Genomic DNA, 17,818 nt, shown 5'->3' with positions numbered 1-17,818 from the left:
CACGGGGCGACACAGAAGAGGAAGGCCTGGGCCAAGAGCCGCGACTCCTGGCAGGCATCGGAAGCGGAGGATTTCTCGGCAGCGGCGCTGGCCCGCGGCGAGGAGGAGGAAGAGGAGGAAGAAGAGGAGGAAGAGGAGGAGGAGGATCTCGCCGGCGGAGAGCTGCCGCTGGCCGCAGGAGCAGGTCGGTGCTGGGGGCGGCAGCTCGCGGGCCACGGGGATACCCGCGGGGTGGCCTCGCTGGTACTGACTGTCGGCTTCTCTCTCCTGCTCTGTCCCTAAGGCTGTCACAGCGTTCCCAACGAGAAGATCGCGATATGGCTGAAGGACTGCAGGTGGGTGCTCCCGCCGCCCCCGCCGGCGGGTCCCCGCGGGTTCGCGTGGGACGCCGCGGGCCGAGCGTGGCACGAAACGCGCTGCGCTGCGAGCGCCCTGCGGTGTCTCCAGCCGAGGCTGCGAGCGGAGCAGCGGCGTGTGTCCGTAGGGCCGGAGAGGAGCTGGCTTTCAGCAGCTGCTCTCCCCTTGGTGTCTCATTAATGAGCCTGAAGGCTTTCAGCCACCGAGGGAGGAACTCAGCTGAGGGTAAGGAAGGCAGCATTATTTTGGAAGCTGCACTGTTTCTCTCCGAGGGGCTCCAGTTTAAAGCTTCCGGTGTTCCCTTGGCTGGTTTTTGGTGCAGATTCAAAGAAACGGTTGCTTCCTCGCCAGTGGTTTTTGTGCGTCTAGGCCTCCAGGAGTGATGGCACTGTTTAGACTAACTTAATTTATCTGAGTTTCTTAATGTCCTCTATCATTAACTTGAGGCACGGTATATGTTGTCCGTGTTCCTGTTACTGTTACAAAATAATCTTTGGTGTTTGAAACAGTCTGACGACATTACTTTTTTTTCATTCTCAGTCACATAAAAGCATAAATGTAGCAGCTGGTTTTGTCCCGTCTTTTTCTCCATTCAGTCCTAACAGCCCTTGGAGCCGGAGTTGATGGGGAGAAGCTGCAGTTAGCCTTCCAGGAGCTAACGATGACATTTCAAGACCTCTCCTACTTGTTATTTCTAGTTTCCTTCTCCTTTTGAGAGCAGCTATGTTAAGATGAAAATTTACCACCGAGATTAGCTCTGCCTTTGTGATCTTTTGATCCAATAAGCAGCTGACTGAGCTTACTCTGTAACTGAAGTGTGGGTTACTTTATAGCTACAGGCTCCTCGGTATAGTTTTCTTCAGATCTTTACAGGCTGTGCCTTGGAGGGGGTATTGGGAGCTACAGGCTTGATATCATACTGTATCCTTAAAATATAATGTTAAGACCTGGCAGACCGTTCCTCCAAAATACTAGAATGGGAGAAGATTTTTCTGACTTTACCTCAAATCTGGTGTTCTGTTGGTCTTCCAAAATATATCCTTAAAAATTAGTATTATGAAATCAGTGCTTTATTAGAAGTATTTTTTGCCTGAGGAGGGCAAAAAATGGAGGAGTGGAGGGAGAAGAGGCCCCTGACGGAGAAATTCTTCATAATACTGCAGTGCTACTTTTGTCTGTATCTGCAGGATTTCTGTCTAGAACCTTCCCTGGTCCTGTGGTCCTTACTGTTTCCATACAGACTTTAACAGACTTTAACAAAGCTGCAAACTGACAACATAAACATCTAATAGATGGTCAAAATCTTGAGTAATAACACAAAGTTTGCGGGTTTATTCCTGTACTTTGGTAACTATCTATTGTTAAAACTGGCACCACACACTTCCGCGGAATGTGTTTGCATCTCTGGCAGTTGATTCCTAAAATATGGGTATCTTATTTTACACTCTATTTGCATATTTTACACAGAAGGAAATTAAGCAGAAGTTTAGTCTTTTGCTAATATAGAAATGCAAATTTAGGTGACACATGTTTGTGAAACCTGTTGTGGCCCTTCCACAGAAGTCTTTTAAAGTATAACTATTTACTGTTGTAAATCTTTTCAGAAGAATCTTCTGTTCACCCTAGAAAGATAAAATCTTTATTTTTAAAAAATATTTCTTAAACCAAGCTATTCAGTCAGAAGTTAGCCTCTGACTCTAACATGCAGGATACCAGCATGTATAATTCATGTCTGGTAAGTGCAATGCCAGCTGCCTGAAGAGGTGCACATCCCTTGTGTTTTGAAACTGCAGAATAGTTTATTTTTTTGTGTCTAATATACATGCAAGCAGTAGCTAGCATGTGTAGTCAAGTGATAATTCAATTTGCAGTGTTATAAGTAACTGTATGTATAGAAACCTTGAACTGATTGTCTCTTGATAGCAGTGTACATAGGCAAAGAGGACAGCATTAACAGATGACAGAATAGCCCTGCAGATACTCTAGTGTTTTATTTTAAAAAAACAGTGACATTTACAATTGTTTTCATTCCTGAAATTTCCTATTTGTTTAACTCCAACATTTTTATTTGTTTATTTGTTTATTTGCTTGGAGCTTTGATTGCTACAAAGTGTGGTCATACACAGACAGAGCTTCTATTTCTGGTTCATCACACAACCTCATTCTTACAAGTTAGCTCTGTAACAAGCTATCATATAGCCATTACTTCAAGTGAAGATTCAATCACTAAAATAAAGCATTTTCTCTCTTACATATTTTCTAAAAGCAGTCCTTCCCATTTTGTCTGAGTTTCTGTGTTTGTGAAATCAGAAGAAAATTGGCACTTTTAAAATCTCATTTTCCGCTTTGATATTAAAAACTTAATATCAACCTACTGCATGAAGAGATCTGCTTATAAGATTTATTCCTTTCTTTGCTTCTAAAAGCTTCAATAGTGTTCTAATATGGATAAGAAGAATTACTGGCTGTCCCTTGATATTAACGTTAGTGGTTTGGGGCTCTTATTACTTGGCATCTCTGTTTCACATCTGCTTTGGAGGAGAGGAGGGTTCCTAATATTCCATGTTATTTACCTTGGTAGACACATTTAGTTGTTTTGGTTTTTTCTTTTTATCTTTTTCTTTTTTTAATTGTTGTTCTTGGTTTTGGTGTTTTGTTTTTTAAATAAACAACTAAAAGCAAAACTCAAAAGAAAAAGCAAGTATTTATCATATGGTGATAAGAATTATGGAGGCTTAAGAAATACCAGATGTTACCCAAAGTCTCTGGTTCATTCATGTTTTGGGAATCCTGTGCCTTTGAGAAAGGCCTCCTTTGCTCTTTCCCTGATACTTTGAAAAGGCTGTTTGCAGTAATAAGAAAGCTTGTAATAGCTGAAACACAAGTGTTTCAGATAGAAAAGAAGAAATTTTTGTCAACTCTTATTATGACGTGTATTATTTTGATTGAATATATTTAAACTCTGCCAGTAATACAGGGGATGTGGGAGGTATTTAGGAGCCATCTCCTGTAGATATGCAGGAAGTGAGTTCTTGAAATGCTTCACAAAGAAGAGATTTTTTTTTTGCTTCAAGTTTAAAATAAACATGGCTTCTGCCCAATTAAGGCTTTAAAAGCTGAAGTTTAAACACTTTCACAGCACAGTGCAAAATCTGTGTCCTGTTCTGGAAGACCACCCGACCACAACTGGTAGCTGAGCAAACAAACCTATGGGCTGAGAGGAAGCCCCAAGGCTGTGTATTGTCATCTTACCTGCTCAGTACCTGTCCCCCACGGCAGTGTGGGCATCAAGAGTTCATTCACTTCTTCTGTAGGCCAATATTGAGAGAAGTTATTGCTATATATATTAAAATACAATAATAAATGAGCGAAAGCAAATGGAAACCTGAGGCTCCTTTGATTCAGGCACATACCCACTTACTTGCTCTTTGCTGCCTGCTTGTTGCTGTTGGCCTCCCTCCTCCGTTCCTGCGTGGCCACTGTGTCAAGGCTGCTGGGATGTGCTGGGGACCTGCTATGATGTGCCTTCAGCAGGGAGGCCCCATCCTGAGGGCACAGTAAGTGGAAGGGTCCCCCAGCCCTAATGTTCCCAAGTGCACAGGGCTACTCTGAGGCAGAGCCATGGCCCTTGCTGGTGAAAACCAGCCTGGACTAGAAAGGCAGAATTGTCCACGCTGTTGTCCAAAAGGATTTTTTGTGTGATACTTGTTCCTTGTTTAAACTGATGTTGTGTCTAGTTCTTAAATGCAAGTTTTTCAAGCGCGGGGGGTATATGGCAATAGTGTGCAACAGTGCAGGCAGGACAACAAGAGGTGTTGGACAGGAGTGCTTTTCTGGTAGCTGCTAACATGCTTTAAAGGTAATGGACTTAATTTCTAAAGGGAAATGCCAGCTTTGGTAGTTGCTTTTATGGTTTTCTGCCTGCCAGTGCATGTAGCACTGACCTGGGCTGTCAAAGTCAATACCAGCAAGTTTCTACATCAAAAAGAGGCATGGGAATAGCCACCAGGGAAGGAGAGGAAGAAGGTTGGAAGCGCACCCATCAAAGCTGAGGAGTAAACAACCAGCATAGTTATTACCTCAAGAACATAAGGCTCATTGTAGCGTGACAGGTTTAGACAATATACCCTATGTTTTTTAGACTCTGGCTGGACAGAGACGCAGAATCACAGGAGATCTGAGCCTTGGCAGAGTCTGTCCTGTCACCTGAAACACAGTTATGCACCTGGATGCTCTGGCTGGTTGCCTTAGTGTCCCACTGTGGTGGGGCTTTGCTTTGCAAAAGGCACATCGAAGTGAACTTGCTCCATATCAGCAGGCCACATGTGGAAAGAGTGAGTTCTTTTCAGAAGGGAAAAAAAAAAAAAGGTTGTGAAATGTAAGGTCTGTTAGAAAGCAGATGCAAATTTTCCTTGCTTAATTTGGCCATGGCACCAAAATAAATACTGTATCAGAGCAGTGTTTACTTTTAGGTCTTTGGGCAGGTTTATGTGTTTGTCTAATTAAAAATCCAAATGAAATATACATATAGGCACATAAATCGTCTGCTGTCCCCTTCTTTATGAGTAATATATTTCTGATTTTGTTTTGAGCCTTGAAAGTTAATGCTGCTGTACTTAGTAGTGACAAGTCTTTGGTTAAATATATCTCAGAGACAAAATGTGGAAACATCTAGCTAATGTCAACAAGTGTAGCATGAACCCAGAGAGGAATTGGACCTGTCATTTTTGTGGTTTCTGCTGCTCCTTTTGAGCACCATGAGGTTCTGCAAATCTCTTACCCTTCAGGGAACTAGCAATAGGAGGCATCATCCAAATAAGAGTCAGTGTAAAGTATCAGAACTGCAAGTGACAGCTAACATAGCTGTCAAGATTTTTATCTTGATTCTTCCTGATCACCTAAATACAGCTTTCCACCTCTCTCTCCAAGAAGTTTTAAATGTGTAGAAAAATGGCAGCAGATTTTACTACATCAATGAGATTGAATTAGTCCATTCAAAAACCCGTGCTCATTTTTTCTTGGTGTTTTGCTGAGAAGCCCATGGTTTTTCTCAACAGGGGGCTGTTGCCCCTGAAGGTGTTTGAGCTTTGCAGTTATTAAGTTTTGGGGTGTTTCTCTACAAGGTGTATTTGTGTAGTGGGCTGAGGATTGTTTAGGAAGTTATTGCCAGTCCTCAGATGTTTGTGCTTTCTGGGGGCGGAGGGAGGGACAACTGCTGCTATCACAAGCTTGTTACATGCTGTAAGGAAGGACATGAAGCAGCAAGTTTTTTAAATAGTATTAATCTCTTCTGTGGTTTCAGAACGCCTCTGGGAGCCTCCCTGGATGAGCAAAGCAATCCTCTGTTAAAGGGTAAGGAAGGGCTTTATCTACTGAAACCTCTTTTGCTGGAAACTGTGCTTTCATGGACATTCATCTGAGACTTTGGCTGTTTAGTAGGAGTACAAACCACAGCGTGGTCAATGTTGCAGAGTTATTCCCCCACTGGAGCAATTGTGCCCAAGAAATTGGAGAAGGGGGAAAAGAATCTGAATAAGACTTTCTGGAGATATAAGTAAGCTCTAAAAAAAACCCAAAATGTGCAGGGAGGTAATTTTGTCTCCAAGCTTGCAATCATTAGGCAGTCTCTGCCTCTAATAACTCTGGTTGCCACACCTGAAAGTTTTACTGAGCAGGTCTGAATACTAAAGTTCAAAGTACAGTGGGAATGTGAAGCTGGTGACAGGGTGCAGAGGAATTACTTGCTGTACCTGGAGTCTTCACTTCAACTCTTAATCCAGTACAGGGAGGTGAGAGGGGAATGTCTAAGCTGGACTCAGACTCTGGATCCCCCTGGTAAGATGTCTGGAGGATAGATAACCGAGCAGCGGAAGGCACAGATGTGTTGAGTGGTACCTCCAGGTTCCTGCTTGCAGTTAATTTGCTTGCACATTGACTCAGGAGCAGAAAACTAAAACACTCTTGTAGTTGTTCTCTTTCAAAGTAATTTTTCTGTGTTCTGAGATATAACTTCTCACTTCTTAATGCATTTTTACTGCATGACTAATGCAGGGATTGTAAATATAGTCCGGTTATATCCTGTATCAAATTAAGTATCTTGGTAATATCTTTAGATAAGCTGCTGGAAGGAAAACACTGGAGCATTTTAGTTGTTGAACTGCTAACTGTATGTTTTCAGGCATGCTGGTGAGAAATGGAGGAAGTTTTGAAGATGACTTATCCCTGGGAGCTGAAGGTGGGTGTGGCAGGATTATGACTCTTTTTCTAGCAAAAAAAATTATGTTCAGTCGTCTGATTTTTATTTTGAATGACAGCATTGGCTAGAAAATCAGGATGAAGCACATAGAAAAATGCAGGAAGATTTGCTTTTTGAAGTTATTTAGACTATTGCTAGTGTTAAACATTCTGGGTCTCTGACACAAAGGTCAGAGCCAGCCCTGAATTTGCTTCTGCCTTCTCATTTTAATACCCACAGTGACAGCATAGCCTGAAGCACTCACCAAGGCTGTGAGAAAATGATTTCTCCTACTTACTCTTCTTGTCTGTGGGTTACTCTTGGCAGCCGTGCATGCCCCACTTCCACTGAATCCCTCGGGAGTGGCATGTGCGGGCTTTTGAAAGGAGGAATGAAATTCTGTCAGCCAAGAGGCTAACCTATTAAGGGCTAAGTGCTTTTAAAAATGAAAAGCACCAAAGCTGAGTAAGTATTCTGTATTAGCCACTATATACACTTGCCTTTGCTAACTGCTTGCCTTTTCTTTTCTCTTCCCTTTTTTAAGGGGAAGGAGATGTGGCCGTTCCTGGTTTACGTCTTTGTAAAAAAGACTTCTGGCCTTTCTCTTGATCGTGAGTTAGAGGTGTCCATAAGCAAACTAACAAAAGCACTGTGGATTCTGTTTTAACAGCAGCATCTTGAAGTAAAATAGCAAAAGTTATCTGCAGGACAGAGGATATAAGACATTGTCTGTTTTCAGTGTTAAAAAAAAAAAGACAAAAGTACTCTCCTGCTTTAGCTTTTAATCTTTTTTGAATTACAGCTTTTGCAAAGTGTCAGAACATGTATGGTAGAAAGCCCTTTTTTTCCACATTAGTCTTGCCCATGGTGTCAAAGTAGTGGGACAAGGCCTGGAGGAAGGAAATATCTTTAATTTGTAAAGATTTAAGACTTCTAAGGAAAAAAGTTTGACTGGTAATGACCTTGATCTGATAATGGTGGAAAAGCAGTAAATGAGTCCCTTGCTGCAATAGATTGAATAGGATTAAATTTTCTTACTGACAGTCTTTTCCACTTGTTAGATTGCCTGTAGTACAAAGATTTCATAGGAAAAGTTTCTTTGTAATGATAATCCAAGGTCTGAGCATATGACCAAGAATACAAGAGTCAATACATTTTAGAACACCATGAAACTTTTTTCTTTTTAATTTTTACTCTTATAATTTCTAAGGACTTCTGTTTTTTTGTGAGTCTTTAGCATGACTTAGCAGAAGGTAATTTCCCTCTTTTTCAGATGAAAAGGTCCCAGTACTAGAATTGATGGTTGATTTTTCTGGGTAAGGATGCGGGTGTTTCTGCTGGGCTTTGCTTCCCATCCAAGAACAAGAGGACAACAGAGCTGCTTGGAGCAGTGCTGTGTGCCCTGCCAGACAGACAGCCCCTTTGAGGCTGGTATGAATGGCCTGCCCTTGTGCAGCTGTGGCTGCCTGAACCCAGATACAAGCCAGAGCCCTGTGTGAATGGTACAGAGGGCATTGGGCAGGGACCCCAGCCCACTGCTGAGCTATTTGAACCTATGGTTCAGATTAGACACTGGATAATCCTTATAGATAGGCTTACCTTCATATATGGGCAAGAATATTAAAAAGACCCCAAACAAATGTGGGATCTGTGTTTTGTGTACGTTTCAGTTTCTTTGTGATGCCTCTGAATCCAAGAGAGAAGTTGGGAGGTTACTGTGTTTAACTCTCAGTTGCTGACTTTACCCTGCTGGTACAGTGAATTGAGATGTAGGGTTTTCCTGGCAGTGCGTGTGACATCCCTTTGCTCTTTTCACAGCTGATTCTGAGGGCTACTATAACATACGTGTGCTTCTTGCTGGTCTCTTGGGGCAAGTTTGTTAATTCTCAGTTGCCTCTTCGGGGAACCCATAATTTAAGCGTGGGGTTCAGTTCTGAAAGAATAATGCTGCCTGAGATGTTCCCATGTGGTGCTTGGCCGATCTGGCTGCAGAAAGTCCTGACTTCCCTGTCAGAGGCTGGTGACCAGGTGGCTTGGTACCTGACAGCCAGCCTCCCTCCAGAGCCCTCTCAAGTCCAAGCATGTCCTCTGGCCCCATCAGCAGCACAGGCTTCACTGAGCTCTTGTCCATGTATTGCACAGCTCAGGCAGCCATGGCCCTGCCCCACTTTACTGATGAAAAGGCGAACAAATAAAGTCTCAGCACCTGGCCATGGGGCCAGCTGCCTTTCTTGTGTTCTTTACTTTCTCTACTGGAGCAATCTTCATGTGCCTGCCTGCCTGTCCTCCTCCCCTTCCCACCCAGGAACAGCCCTGCAGCTGGTAATCGTGTCTTCAGTTGCAAAGCAATAAATGGTTTATATAACAACTACTAGCTTATCGCAATTTAAATTTCAGGTTTATATGATTAATGACAGTATGTAAACGTGTGTCCATGAGAGATTTTATTTTTAACAGAGCTTGAATAAACCAGATTATATCAGCCCTTGACAATCACATTTATATGGAAAAAGAAAAATCTGGTTTATGCAGGAGTATTGGTAAATGTGCTCACTGTCTGCTTCTTTGTACTGATTGTGGAAGTGTAATTATGAAGGGGTCTGGATGTAACTTCTTCTTCTTTCTCTACAGCTAATCATCTACGAAGTGATACTCAAATGGAAACATGGTAAACATCTTTTTGTGTGTTTGTTTACTTCAGAGGAATGTTTATACTGGAGGGCAGGAGGGAGGATGGGCAGTGGAACCCATGGGGGCTACCACAGAGGTAAAGCTCTTCTGCTCATCTCTGTTTACATAAGAGGCAAGGAGAAGATCTAGATAACGTAGAAACAGTCATTAGGAGATGCAGAAAAAAAATGCAGATTTTTATTCTTCCAGGAGACCTGACATAGATTTTGGAGTTGCAGGAGGAAAACGAGAAATGACAAATATTAGTAACTTATCATGATTAGCCTTCTTTGCCTCACTGATCAGTCACCATTTCAGAAATTTCAAGGGAAGATTAGTTTTGCTTGTCACAGCAGATATCCTTTGGGAGTGGGGAAAAATGAAGACTTTGGGAGAGGAGAGACTCCTGCTTTATAGTTGGAGTGTCTAAATAAAGTGTGCTGAAACTAGGACCTCACTGAAACTTCAGCAAAGACTGCACAGCTGCTGTGGGCAGCAGTGTCTCTAATCCTCTGGAGCTGGGCTCTGTAAATACACTTTTAGGTGAATCCTCTGCCTTCTTTGGTTTTTCAGTAGCTGTTCTGGTGGGAGTGTGTGTATGTTAGGCTTTATATGGTAAAATTCACCCTGGAAAAGTTTGTCCCCCAGAGAGATTGGCAATAAAAGTATGTTTGAGCACAGGGTACCACCTAATGCTCAGACAGCTTCTTCAGATGCTGGGAAGAAATAGTTTGGGAATGGGAAAGAAACTGGCCCGCAATCTGGGTTGGCACTCATCTTGATTCATTTCCTCCGCTCTGGAGCCTCTTCAGCTTCCCCAGCCAGGTCCAGGGCAGTTTTCAGTCTTGTGCTGCTGGTGGGTGGCAGCTAGGGTGAGGGGGAGCTGGGTATCCATGGCAGGGAGAGTGGCCTTGCCGTGCAGAGGTGGTCTTGGAGGAGGCAGCACCACAGGGAAGTCAGGAATGGCAGGGCAAGGACTGTTCACCCAAGGCTGGGCTTCCTTACTGGAGGAGGGTGGGATCAGGGAGGGTGGGGCAGCAAGGGCAGATCGGGGATTTGTTTTCTCAGCTTGCATTTGCCTTCAAGTTCTTACCGTCTATGTACATTTTTACTGAGGCGTCCCAGGGTTTGCTTTTGTTACTGTATTTCAGTAAATGACATGGCTAATATAAACCAGATAACACTGAAGAGGAAAAGAGAAATTCAGCAGTGCTGGAGGATTAGCTCTCCAGTGAGACAGAGAATCGAGTTCCCGAACGAAAGAGGTTTATCACAGGGGTCTTCTCTGTTTGTGTTGACAGCAATGGTGTACTGGCAAAGGACAGGAGGCTGCAGTTCCACCAGAAGGGGAGAAGTATGAACTCTACCGGGTCTGGAAAAAGCAGTGCAACTGTTTCAAGGTAAAAGAGTATTATGTTTTGAAGGTCTGTTCCTCAGTTAAATGGGTTTGGCTTGTTTTATGTGCATTGTTGCATTTAGCAGGGAGAAGGCAATTTGCATTTGGTTACTTGAAAAACTTCTATTTGTTTTCAGTTGTAGTTAGCAGTAAATGCTAACAAATGGACCTAAACATTAGAAATGCCTGAAATTTTAATGGCATTTTGAAATCTGAGCTCTACAGATATAAATTACAGGATTTGATCTGTGATGTGTCTGGGCCGGTGGCTTTGGTGATGGGAGCCAAAACTTCAGATGCAGAGATCTCCACAATTATTTCCCAAAGTAGTCTAAGCTGTAGGAGTTGAAAGTTCAGTAAAACAATGTGGCTTCTGGGGGGAATTAGCAGTTGGACAGAAAGGACTGGATCCTGAGAGAGGTAGATAGTAAACATCTTTCATTTGTCTAGTGTTTCTGAATTACTGGAGCTGTATGAGGAAGATCCTGAAGAAGTACTCTATAACCTTGGGTTTGGAAGAGATGAACCAGATATTGCTTCAAAAATTCCAGCGAGATTTTTTAATTCAGCATCATTTGCCAGAGGGATAGATATCAAAGTGTTTTTGAATGCCCAAATACAGCGGATGGAAGTGGAAAATCCAAGTTTTGCTTTAACAAGTAAGTATGTTTTTGAAGCACAGCTTATTTATGAGTTTATTAACTATGTAAACAACTCCAAAAGAAGGTGTGTGTCTAATATTCTGGCAAAACCCCTTTACAGCCTAAAGGGCAAATTCCATTCAGATTTCATAATAAAACTCTTGCTTGGTCTTAAATATGGCAAGAGGTGACTATCAGGGTTGTACTCCTTGGCGTGAGTGGAAGGGGTTTATGGTGCGGGAGGGAAATGAAAGGCATCCTGTAAAATATGCTGTCTCTGGTTTGTATCATTTCCATCTCTTACTCCTAAGCTTGTCTTCTGTTGTAGCTTTAGAGCACTGGAACAAATAGCAATATCCCTCTGTTTCTTGTGTTCTTCAGTTTCTGGGTGGCAGTGACCTCTTTCTGTCATTGTTGAAATCTGGGACAGTATTTCTATTGACTTGGACAGGAGCTTTGTTAAGTCAGTAATGAGTGTTGCTGAAATGAGGGCATAGCTGAAATGTGCTCTTGTAGATGGAGAGAGCAACCCAAGTAACACTTTCTTCCTAGCCTTTTGTAAAGTAACTTGCACTCACATACATGTGCCATTTTTTGACTTTGTAACAGCTTTCCATGCTGTTCTTTTGCATTTAGTAAAGATTCTTGAAATGGTTTTTCTTTTTTTTTTTCATAGTATGGTATCACTTTCGTGTTACAGGACTAGGCAGTGTTAAGTCAGCCTTTGGGGCCTTTGATATAAGTAGGAGGTTTGTGGGGGTGGGCAGAGGTTGTGATCAAAATTCCCTCTTCAGTTATGAAGAGCTATCTTTGAGAATTCAAAGCATCATGTAGAGACAGATCAACAGGTCTTGGACGTGATGACAGCAAACGTCCTTGTAATCTCTGCCTTATGTTTCATTCTTGTACAGGTCGTTTTCGTCAGATTGAAGTGCTTACTACTGTGGCCAATGCTTTTTCCTCTTTGTATTCTCAAGTCTCTGGGACTCCTTTGCAGAAAATTGGTAGTTTGAATTCAGTGTCTTCCAGCAAAGAGGCATCCAGCCCTCCCCCTTTAAATCGCAGCAATACAGCTAGTCGGTTAATGAAGACTTTGTCAAAACTCAATCTGTGTGGCACACAGCAAGCCGATGGTAGCAGCTGCTCGAGTCCTTCACCTGTTGAAAAAGGGAAGAGTCCAGCTGAAGTAGGGAGCGAGGAAAATGATGTTAAAAATGAATCTAAATTACCAAAATATTCAAAAAAGAAAGATTCTCCCTCTTTTTTGGCTACTGTAAAGGAGGAGATGGCTAGTAGTCAGAAAAAGGATGGGAACACAGATAAACCTACACACCTTCCTGCTGTGACTGATGATACACGAGAGGGGACTGTGCCTCCAGAGGACGTGCAAAGTAGCATGTTGGCAAATGCCCAGGACAGACCATGCGAAGAATCTGGTCTTTTGGACTCTCCAGGCCTCAGCAGCAGTTCTAGCACATCTGACAGCAGCGTCCTGACACAAAGGCTGTCCATGGCACCGCCGGGTAGAGACCCCTGCGCTCCACTCGCAAACCCATCCGTAATGAATCTAATGCTGCAGCAGAAGGACTCCTTTGAGATGGAAGAGGTGAGTGAAGATACATGACTTTGTTTGTGCATACAGTTTACATACCTTGCTATCTGCCAGCAGAGAATGTTCCCTCCTATGTAGTTGACAGTGTTTTCTCCAGGAATACTTTAAATTCTTTGAGTTGTTGCACTTTCTCAAGAGTTGTAGGCTGCTCTAATTGATCCTCTTCATGAGGTAACTTGCTGCTGCTGTTGTTGTTCCTGAGAGTCAGCAAGACAGTTGTCATTCTTTTTTTTTTTTTTTAATGAAGCTCAGGTAATTTCAATCACTGGCATAAGTCTTAGGAAGTTTTCATGTGTAAATAGATCTAGGTTAGGCTGTGTATATATTAAAACCTTTGGGTTTAAATTTTTACTTTACTTAAATTTCCAACTAGAAATCATTACTTTTGTTGCCTAAAAGTAAATTCAGTTTATTAATTGATATGGATTAAGGATAAATTTGTGAATAAAGGAAGAACGTTGCTGCATGAAACAGAAAAGGGGCTATCAAGCAGAGTGAGGTGCTCATCTTGTGCAACTTTTGGTTTTGATAACAATCTACTATAAGTTGATTTGTTCCCTGGAAATTAGCACATTGAAAGTCACTGTTTGACATGACTTTGGGGTTGGCTCAGTTACAAATTCTGTACTAGATGCCTTTTAATATCTTCATAAATGCATATATCCATTTTTTAATTGATAATTGTCCAAAAGGGAGTTTCATTTCCAGGTTCGTGTAAGTGCTTTGTTTATTAGCCTAGTAAACATGTGGTCTACAAATTTAAGAATGCAAATTTTTAACAGGCTTGCAGCTTGAATTGTGAGAATTGCATTACAGTTCTTAAATTAGCAGATGTTTTGGTGGACAAATTTCAATGTGACTCTTGTTAAAAGCTCAGCAGTTAATATTTTTGTCTATGTGAAATAGCTATTTAAAATGAAGGATTGTGATGTCATAGGTGAAATGAGGGAAGAAAGCAAGTGAATAGAAAATCCCCAAAGTTTTACAGTGAATGATGACATGATGATTTAGTAGATCCTGTACTGTCATTGTCATTTCAAGCTCTTCTAGATCAACTAGTGTTGTAGCTGAAGGTGCTCATGAAGCAGAGAAGGTAATCCAGCTCTTGTGGTTCCTGCCGCTTGTTTATACCACTGTGTCCTCACCCACATGTTGTGTGGCCATCTATTGAACCAGAACAAAGGACTGGTCCAGTTGAGAGGGGGAAAAGGAACCAGTGTATTTTGATTTATTTTTCCTGGCTTCAGCCAGATAATTTTCTTGATTCAGTTTGTTGTGTAGTTACACAAATGTTTGCATTGGCATGATCAGAGGGGACTGAGTAGCAATGCATTTTGCTGCATATCCCAGAGGAGACATCCATTTTTTGATACTCTAGGGCAAAGTTTATATTTTGTATATATGTGTATGTATATATTAAAAGGAGGAGTGGAATTTTCCTTCAGTGTAAGTTGGACTGTAAAGACTTGCTGAATTCTACACAAGTGTGATGTATTTGTGAAGTTTTGGTTGACACACTTTGTGCAGTGATACCAGGGCATAAACACAGCTGTTTTGGCAAGATGACATGTGATGTGGGATGGGATTGCGGTGAATTTTTTGTCTATGCGATATAGCATATACATATCAACTGCCTACAGATCCCTGGGAGGGAGGAATTCAATTTTGTTGAAGAAAATTTAGAACAATTCCTGGCAGCATGATTTTATTTTTATGCGTCTCTAAGCAGGGTATAATGAACAATAAACTGTATTAGAAACAGTAACAATAACTCCTCCCCCTGTTTTCCCAGCTTGGTTTGGAGTGCATTCATATGCATAAGAAAGATGACAGATATATCAAGGAAGCTCTTTCCATGCTTACGAATGCCTTGAAGGTTTGAGTGCCCTTCGGAAGTCTGTGGCTGTGAAGATAACTGGTGTGGGAGTGAGTCAGGGCAGGATTTCCCCCAAACACCCACTCCTGAGGTGGCCAATTACAGTCCTGAAGGTCATTTACCAGCATGAATATTGGCTGAAGGGACGGGGAAGGAGCTCCTGCGTGCTTGAGGAGCTGCACCGTGCTGCAGACGCAGCTGGAATGCTGTCTCCCAGCCAAGGACAGTATTTAAATGAGTAGAGGCTTAGCTGTTGGAAGGCTGCAGATTTAGCCATCAGAATCAAGACACCCTTCCTGGAAGGCCAGTTTGAACAAAGTGTCTGTGAAACTTGCTGTTCCGTGTTTAAAAAAAATTAAATTTTTCCTAAACTTAAATGGTGAGCCCCTTCTATGCTGCCCTGCACTTGGACAAAATAAGGATTTCCCCCTTTGGTACAGTCTTCATTTCCTAAAGGAACAGAAACTTTAGGTTTATCGTGCAAGATTAATGCTCTTCACTTATTAATGGTGAAAAGTTCAGACCAAGTACTTCTCAAAACCCTTGTAACTGAGAAAATGCACCCTTGTGGCTGCTCTACACATGATACCAATGTAAATATGACTTCTTCTTTAGCAAGTACTAATTTTGGCCTATAAACATCAGTATCCTAATTTTACATCTTCAAATTGATAAAAAATGGAAATAAATTCATTGCTTGGTAATTCTGAAATTAGGTGGGCAGCCCATTAGAGGGAAGGGTTGAGGATAGTTGTGTTAGTGGATTGTGCATGGAGACTTGCATGTGATCCATTATGATTTTTTTCTGGATCACGCAAAAGAGAAAACATATGTTTTGAACAAAACAAAGGCCTCCCTGTTGAGATTTTAGGCATATTTTTTCCTTGTTTAAATGGTTGCCTGAGAACTGCTTTCTTAATAAGGCTGTGTTTCACAAAGTTATTAAGTAATAGGATTCAGTTCTGTGTGGTTTTAAGTTTCCCGGTTGATATCTCCATGGCTCTGAATACATTACCTTCCTTTCTTCTATTGGAAGGCGCAAGAAGTACTTCCATGAGTAGTGGCATGGTGAAGTCTGGAGTAGGTTCTGGCAAGGTCTGAGTCCTTCTGCTGGAGGATTGGTGGCTTGTGGGAAATGGTAGGGTGGCAGATGACAGTCCTTGTGTGCTGATCTTGTGACACATTTTTCTAAATGTATTTTGCTTGTTCTTTATATTCGAGTGAGGGCCCAAGAGTTCTGAATGGAAAAAGATCGTAGTGTAAAGGTGGTCAGAGGTGTTTTCACACAGTAATTTTAGTGTTTTGTCAAAGAGGAGCTGAAGACTGTGTTGTCACAGGATGTGATTTCCAGGTCTTTTTGCATGCTGAGTGTAACCAGAGGGGAGTCCTGCACTGTGGGTGGGAGGTGCTACCCAAGGATCACTGTTCTCCTGCAGGAGCATTGCTGAATACCTGATGAAAGTTGGTTCGGGGGGAGGTATGATTCACTCCTTCAATTAGTATAGGCTGTTAGACTGGAGGAAAAAACCAAACAACAAAACCACGTCCTTCATGTGCAGTGTGTATAGCTTGGGCATTTTAAGCGCTGGAACATATTCCAGTTGGCTGACTAATGTTCATCTCCTCTTCCCAACAGATTCAGAGTACAGAGGGGGATCTACCACACGTTCCAGCTACGCACCAGCTAGCGGTGACCAAATCAAGGAAAGGTGAGTAGACTTCAACTGCTGGGAGACAGCCAGCTGCTGATTGTTCTTCCACCTCTGAAAGGCTGATTCATGTATTTTAAACTTCTAAAGTTTCTTTTCTCTTTATAAATAAAAAAGATCTGAATTTTTTGGTTTTTTGGGTTTTTTTGGTTGGTTGTTTTTTTGATAAATCACAGAACATTACTACAAAGTGGCAACCAAATTATAGACAAGACAACAGCCCTATAACCTCACTGGCTGTTCTCACTGCTGTACAACTGATGATAGCTCAGATGACCTGAAATGTTAATTCAGATTGTGTGGAATTTTTTTTTTTCCCTAGTCAATCCTGTAATTTAAGATACCCATTTAAACTAAAATTACGTTGTTTTAAACCTAAATTGCATGATACGTGTAGGTTTTTCCTATGCACTACTGCTCTCTCTGCAGGCTGGCTGCACAGAAGACTAGTGTCTCTACACCCACGTGGAAATTTTAGCCCTTCACAGGGGAAACACTGTGCACTGGCTCTTGTGGCTCACTTAGTTGTGCTTTCATCTCAAATTCTTATTTATATGTTTTGTGCTTTCATCTCAAAGTCTCATTTATGTGTTTTATGGCTTGGGAGGGGGAAAAAGTTGATCTTTAAGTTCATTTTGTGATTGTTACTTTGCCCCATGTTAGCAAGTGAAGTCTGTTCTCTAGCTAATACATGTAATAAAAGAAAAAATAGAGCTTGTTGCACTTAGTAGATGCTTAGCTGCAATGCAGTTTCTTGCTGAAACATGACTAGCATCTCTAGACAATAAGGAGAGGCAGAAAAACCCGTCTTAAGAAACAGAGATGATCTTGTATTTTCACAAATGAACTGACACTTGTGAGCTGTCAGCTGGATTGCATTAACATGGTTGAGAATGCTCTGGACTGAGTGCTGGAGGTTAGTGCCTGGTTATTGGTGATAGCTTGTGCTGCTATTTCATCAGTGCTTTGCTCAACCCAGCATTGTACTCACTAGGCTTCCTCTAGTACAAACATAGACTCCTAAGAAGGACTGCCAGAAACTGCATCTCTAGCTGTTCCCTTAGCTGTATTTTGGAGTTCATTACTACATGCTTTAAGTGATTACATGAAAAGAGAGATGCACTTTTTACAGGGCAGGTCTGGTTTGTTTGGCCTTGTCAGTTGCAGGAAGAGCTTTTTGGAGAAGAGCAGCTTAAGGAACCAGGAGCTACAGTCAGGGAGAAGAAAAATTAATTCTTTCATCTTCTGAAATGCTAGGTTTGTGTTCTGTTCCCAGTAGTTATTTTGCCTTCTTCTTCCACCATGCAAGGGAAAAAAGTCAG

The 17,818-nt window shown here is 41.9% G+C and overlaps 1 protein-coding gene across 1 annotated transcript in view; it reads left to right on the top strand.

Annotated features, from left to right (window-relative positions):
- Nucleotides 1-6: 6 nt before the first annotated feature.
- Nucleotides 7-17,818, top strand: part of ITPRID2 (ITPR interacting domain containing 2) — a 41,256-nt gene continuing 23,444 nt past the window's right edge. Inside the window, exons 1-9 of the mRNA XM_018071864.2 lie at nucleotides 7-184; nucleotides 284-335; nucleotides 5,660-5,709; nucleotides 6,536-6,592; nucleotides 9,224-9,260; nucleotides 10,564-10,662; nucleotides 11,109-11,317; nucleotides 12,211-12,905; nucleotides 16,424-16,496. Coding sequence (XP_017927353.1) covers nucleotides 6,538-6,592; nucleotides 9,224-9,260; nucleotides 10,564-10,662; nucleotides 11,109-11,317; nucleotides 12,211-12,905; nucleotides 16,424-16,496 — 1,168 coding nt within the window. The 5' untranslated portion in view covers nucleotides 7-184; nucleotides 284-335; nucleotides 5,660-5,709; nucleotides 6,536-6,537. The remainder of the gene's footprint in view (nucleotides 185-283; nucleotides 336-5,659; nucleotides 5,710-6,535; nucleotides 6,593-9,223; nucleotides 9,261-10,563; nucleotides 10,663-11,108; nucleotides 11,318-12,210; nucleotides 12,906-16,423; nucleotides 16,497-17,818) is intronic.

This window comes from Manacus vitellinus, unplaced genomic scaffold (assembly GCF_001715985.3).
Source record: "Manacus vitellinus isolate BGI_N305 unplaced genomic scaffold, ASM171598v3 scaffold_20_pilon, whole genome shotgun sequence".
Taxonomy (NCBI): Eukaryota; Metazoa; Chordata; class Aves; order Passeriformes; family Pipridae; genus Manacus; species Manacus vitellinus.
The sequence above is the reverse complement of the archived record's forward strand: the minus strand, read 5'-3'. Positions and strand labels throughout refer to the sequence as shown.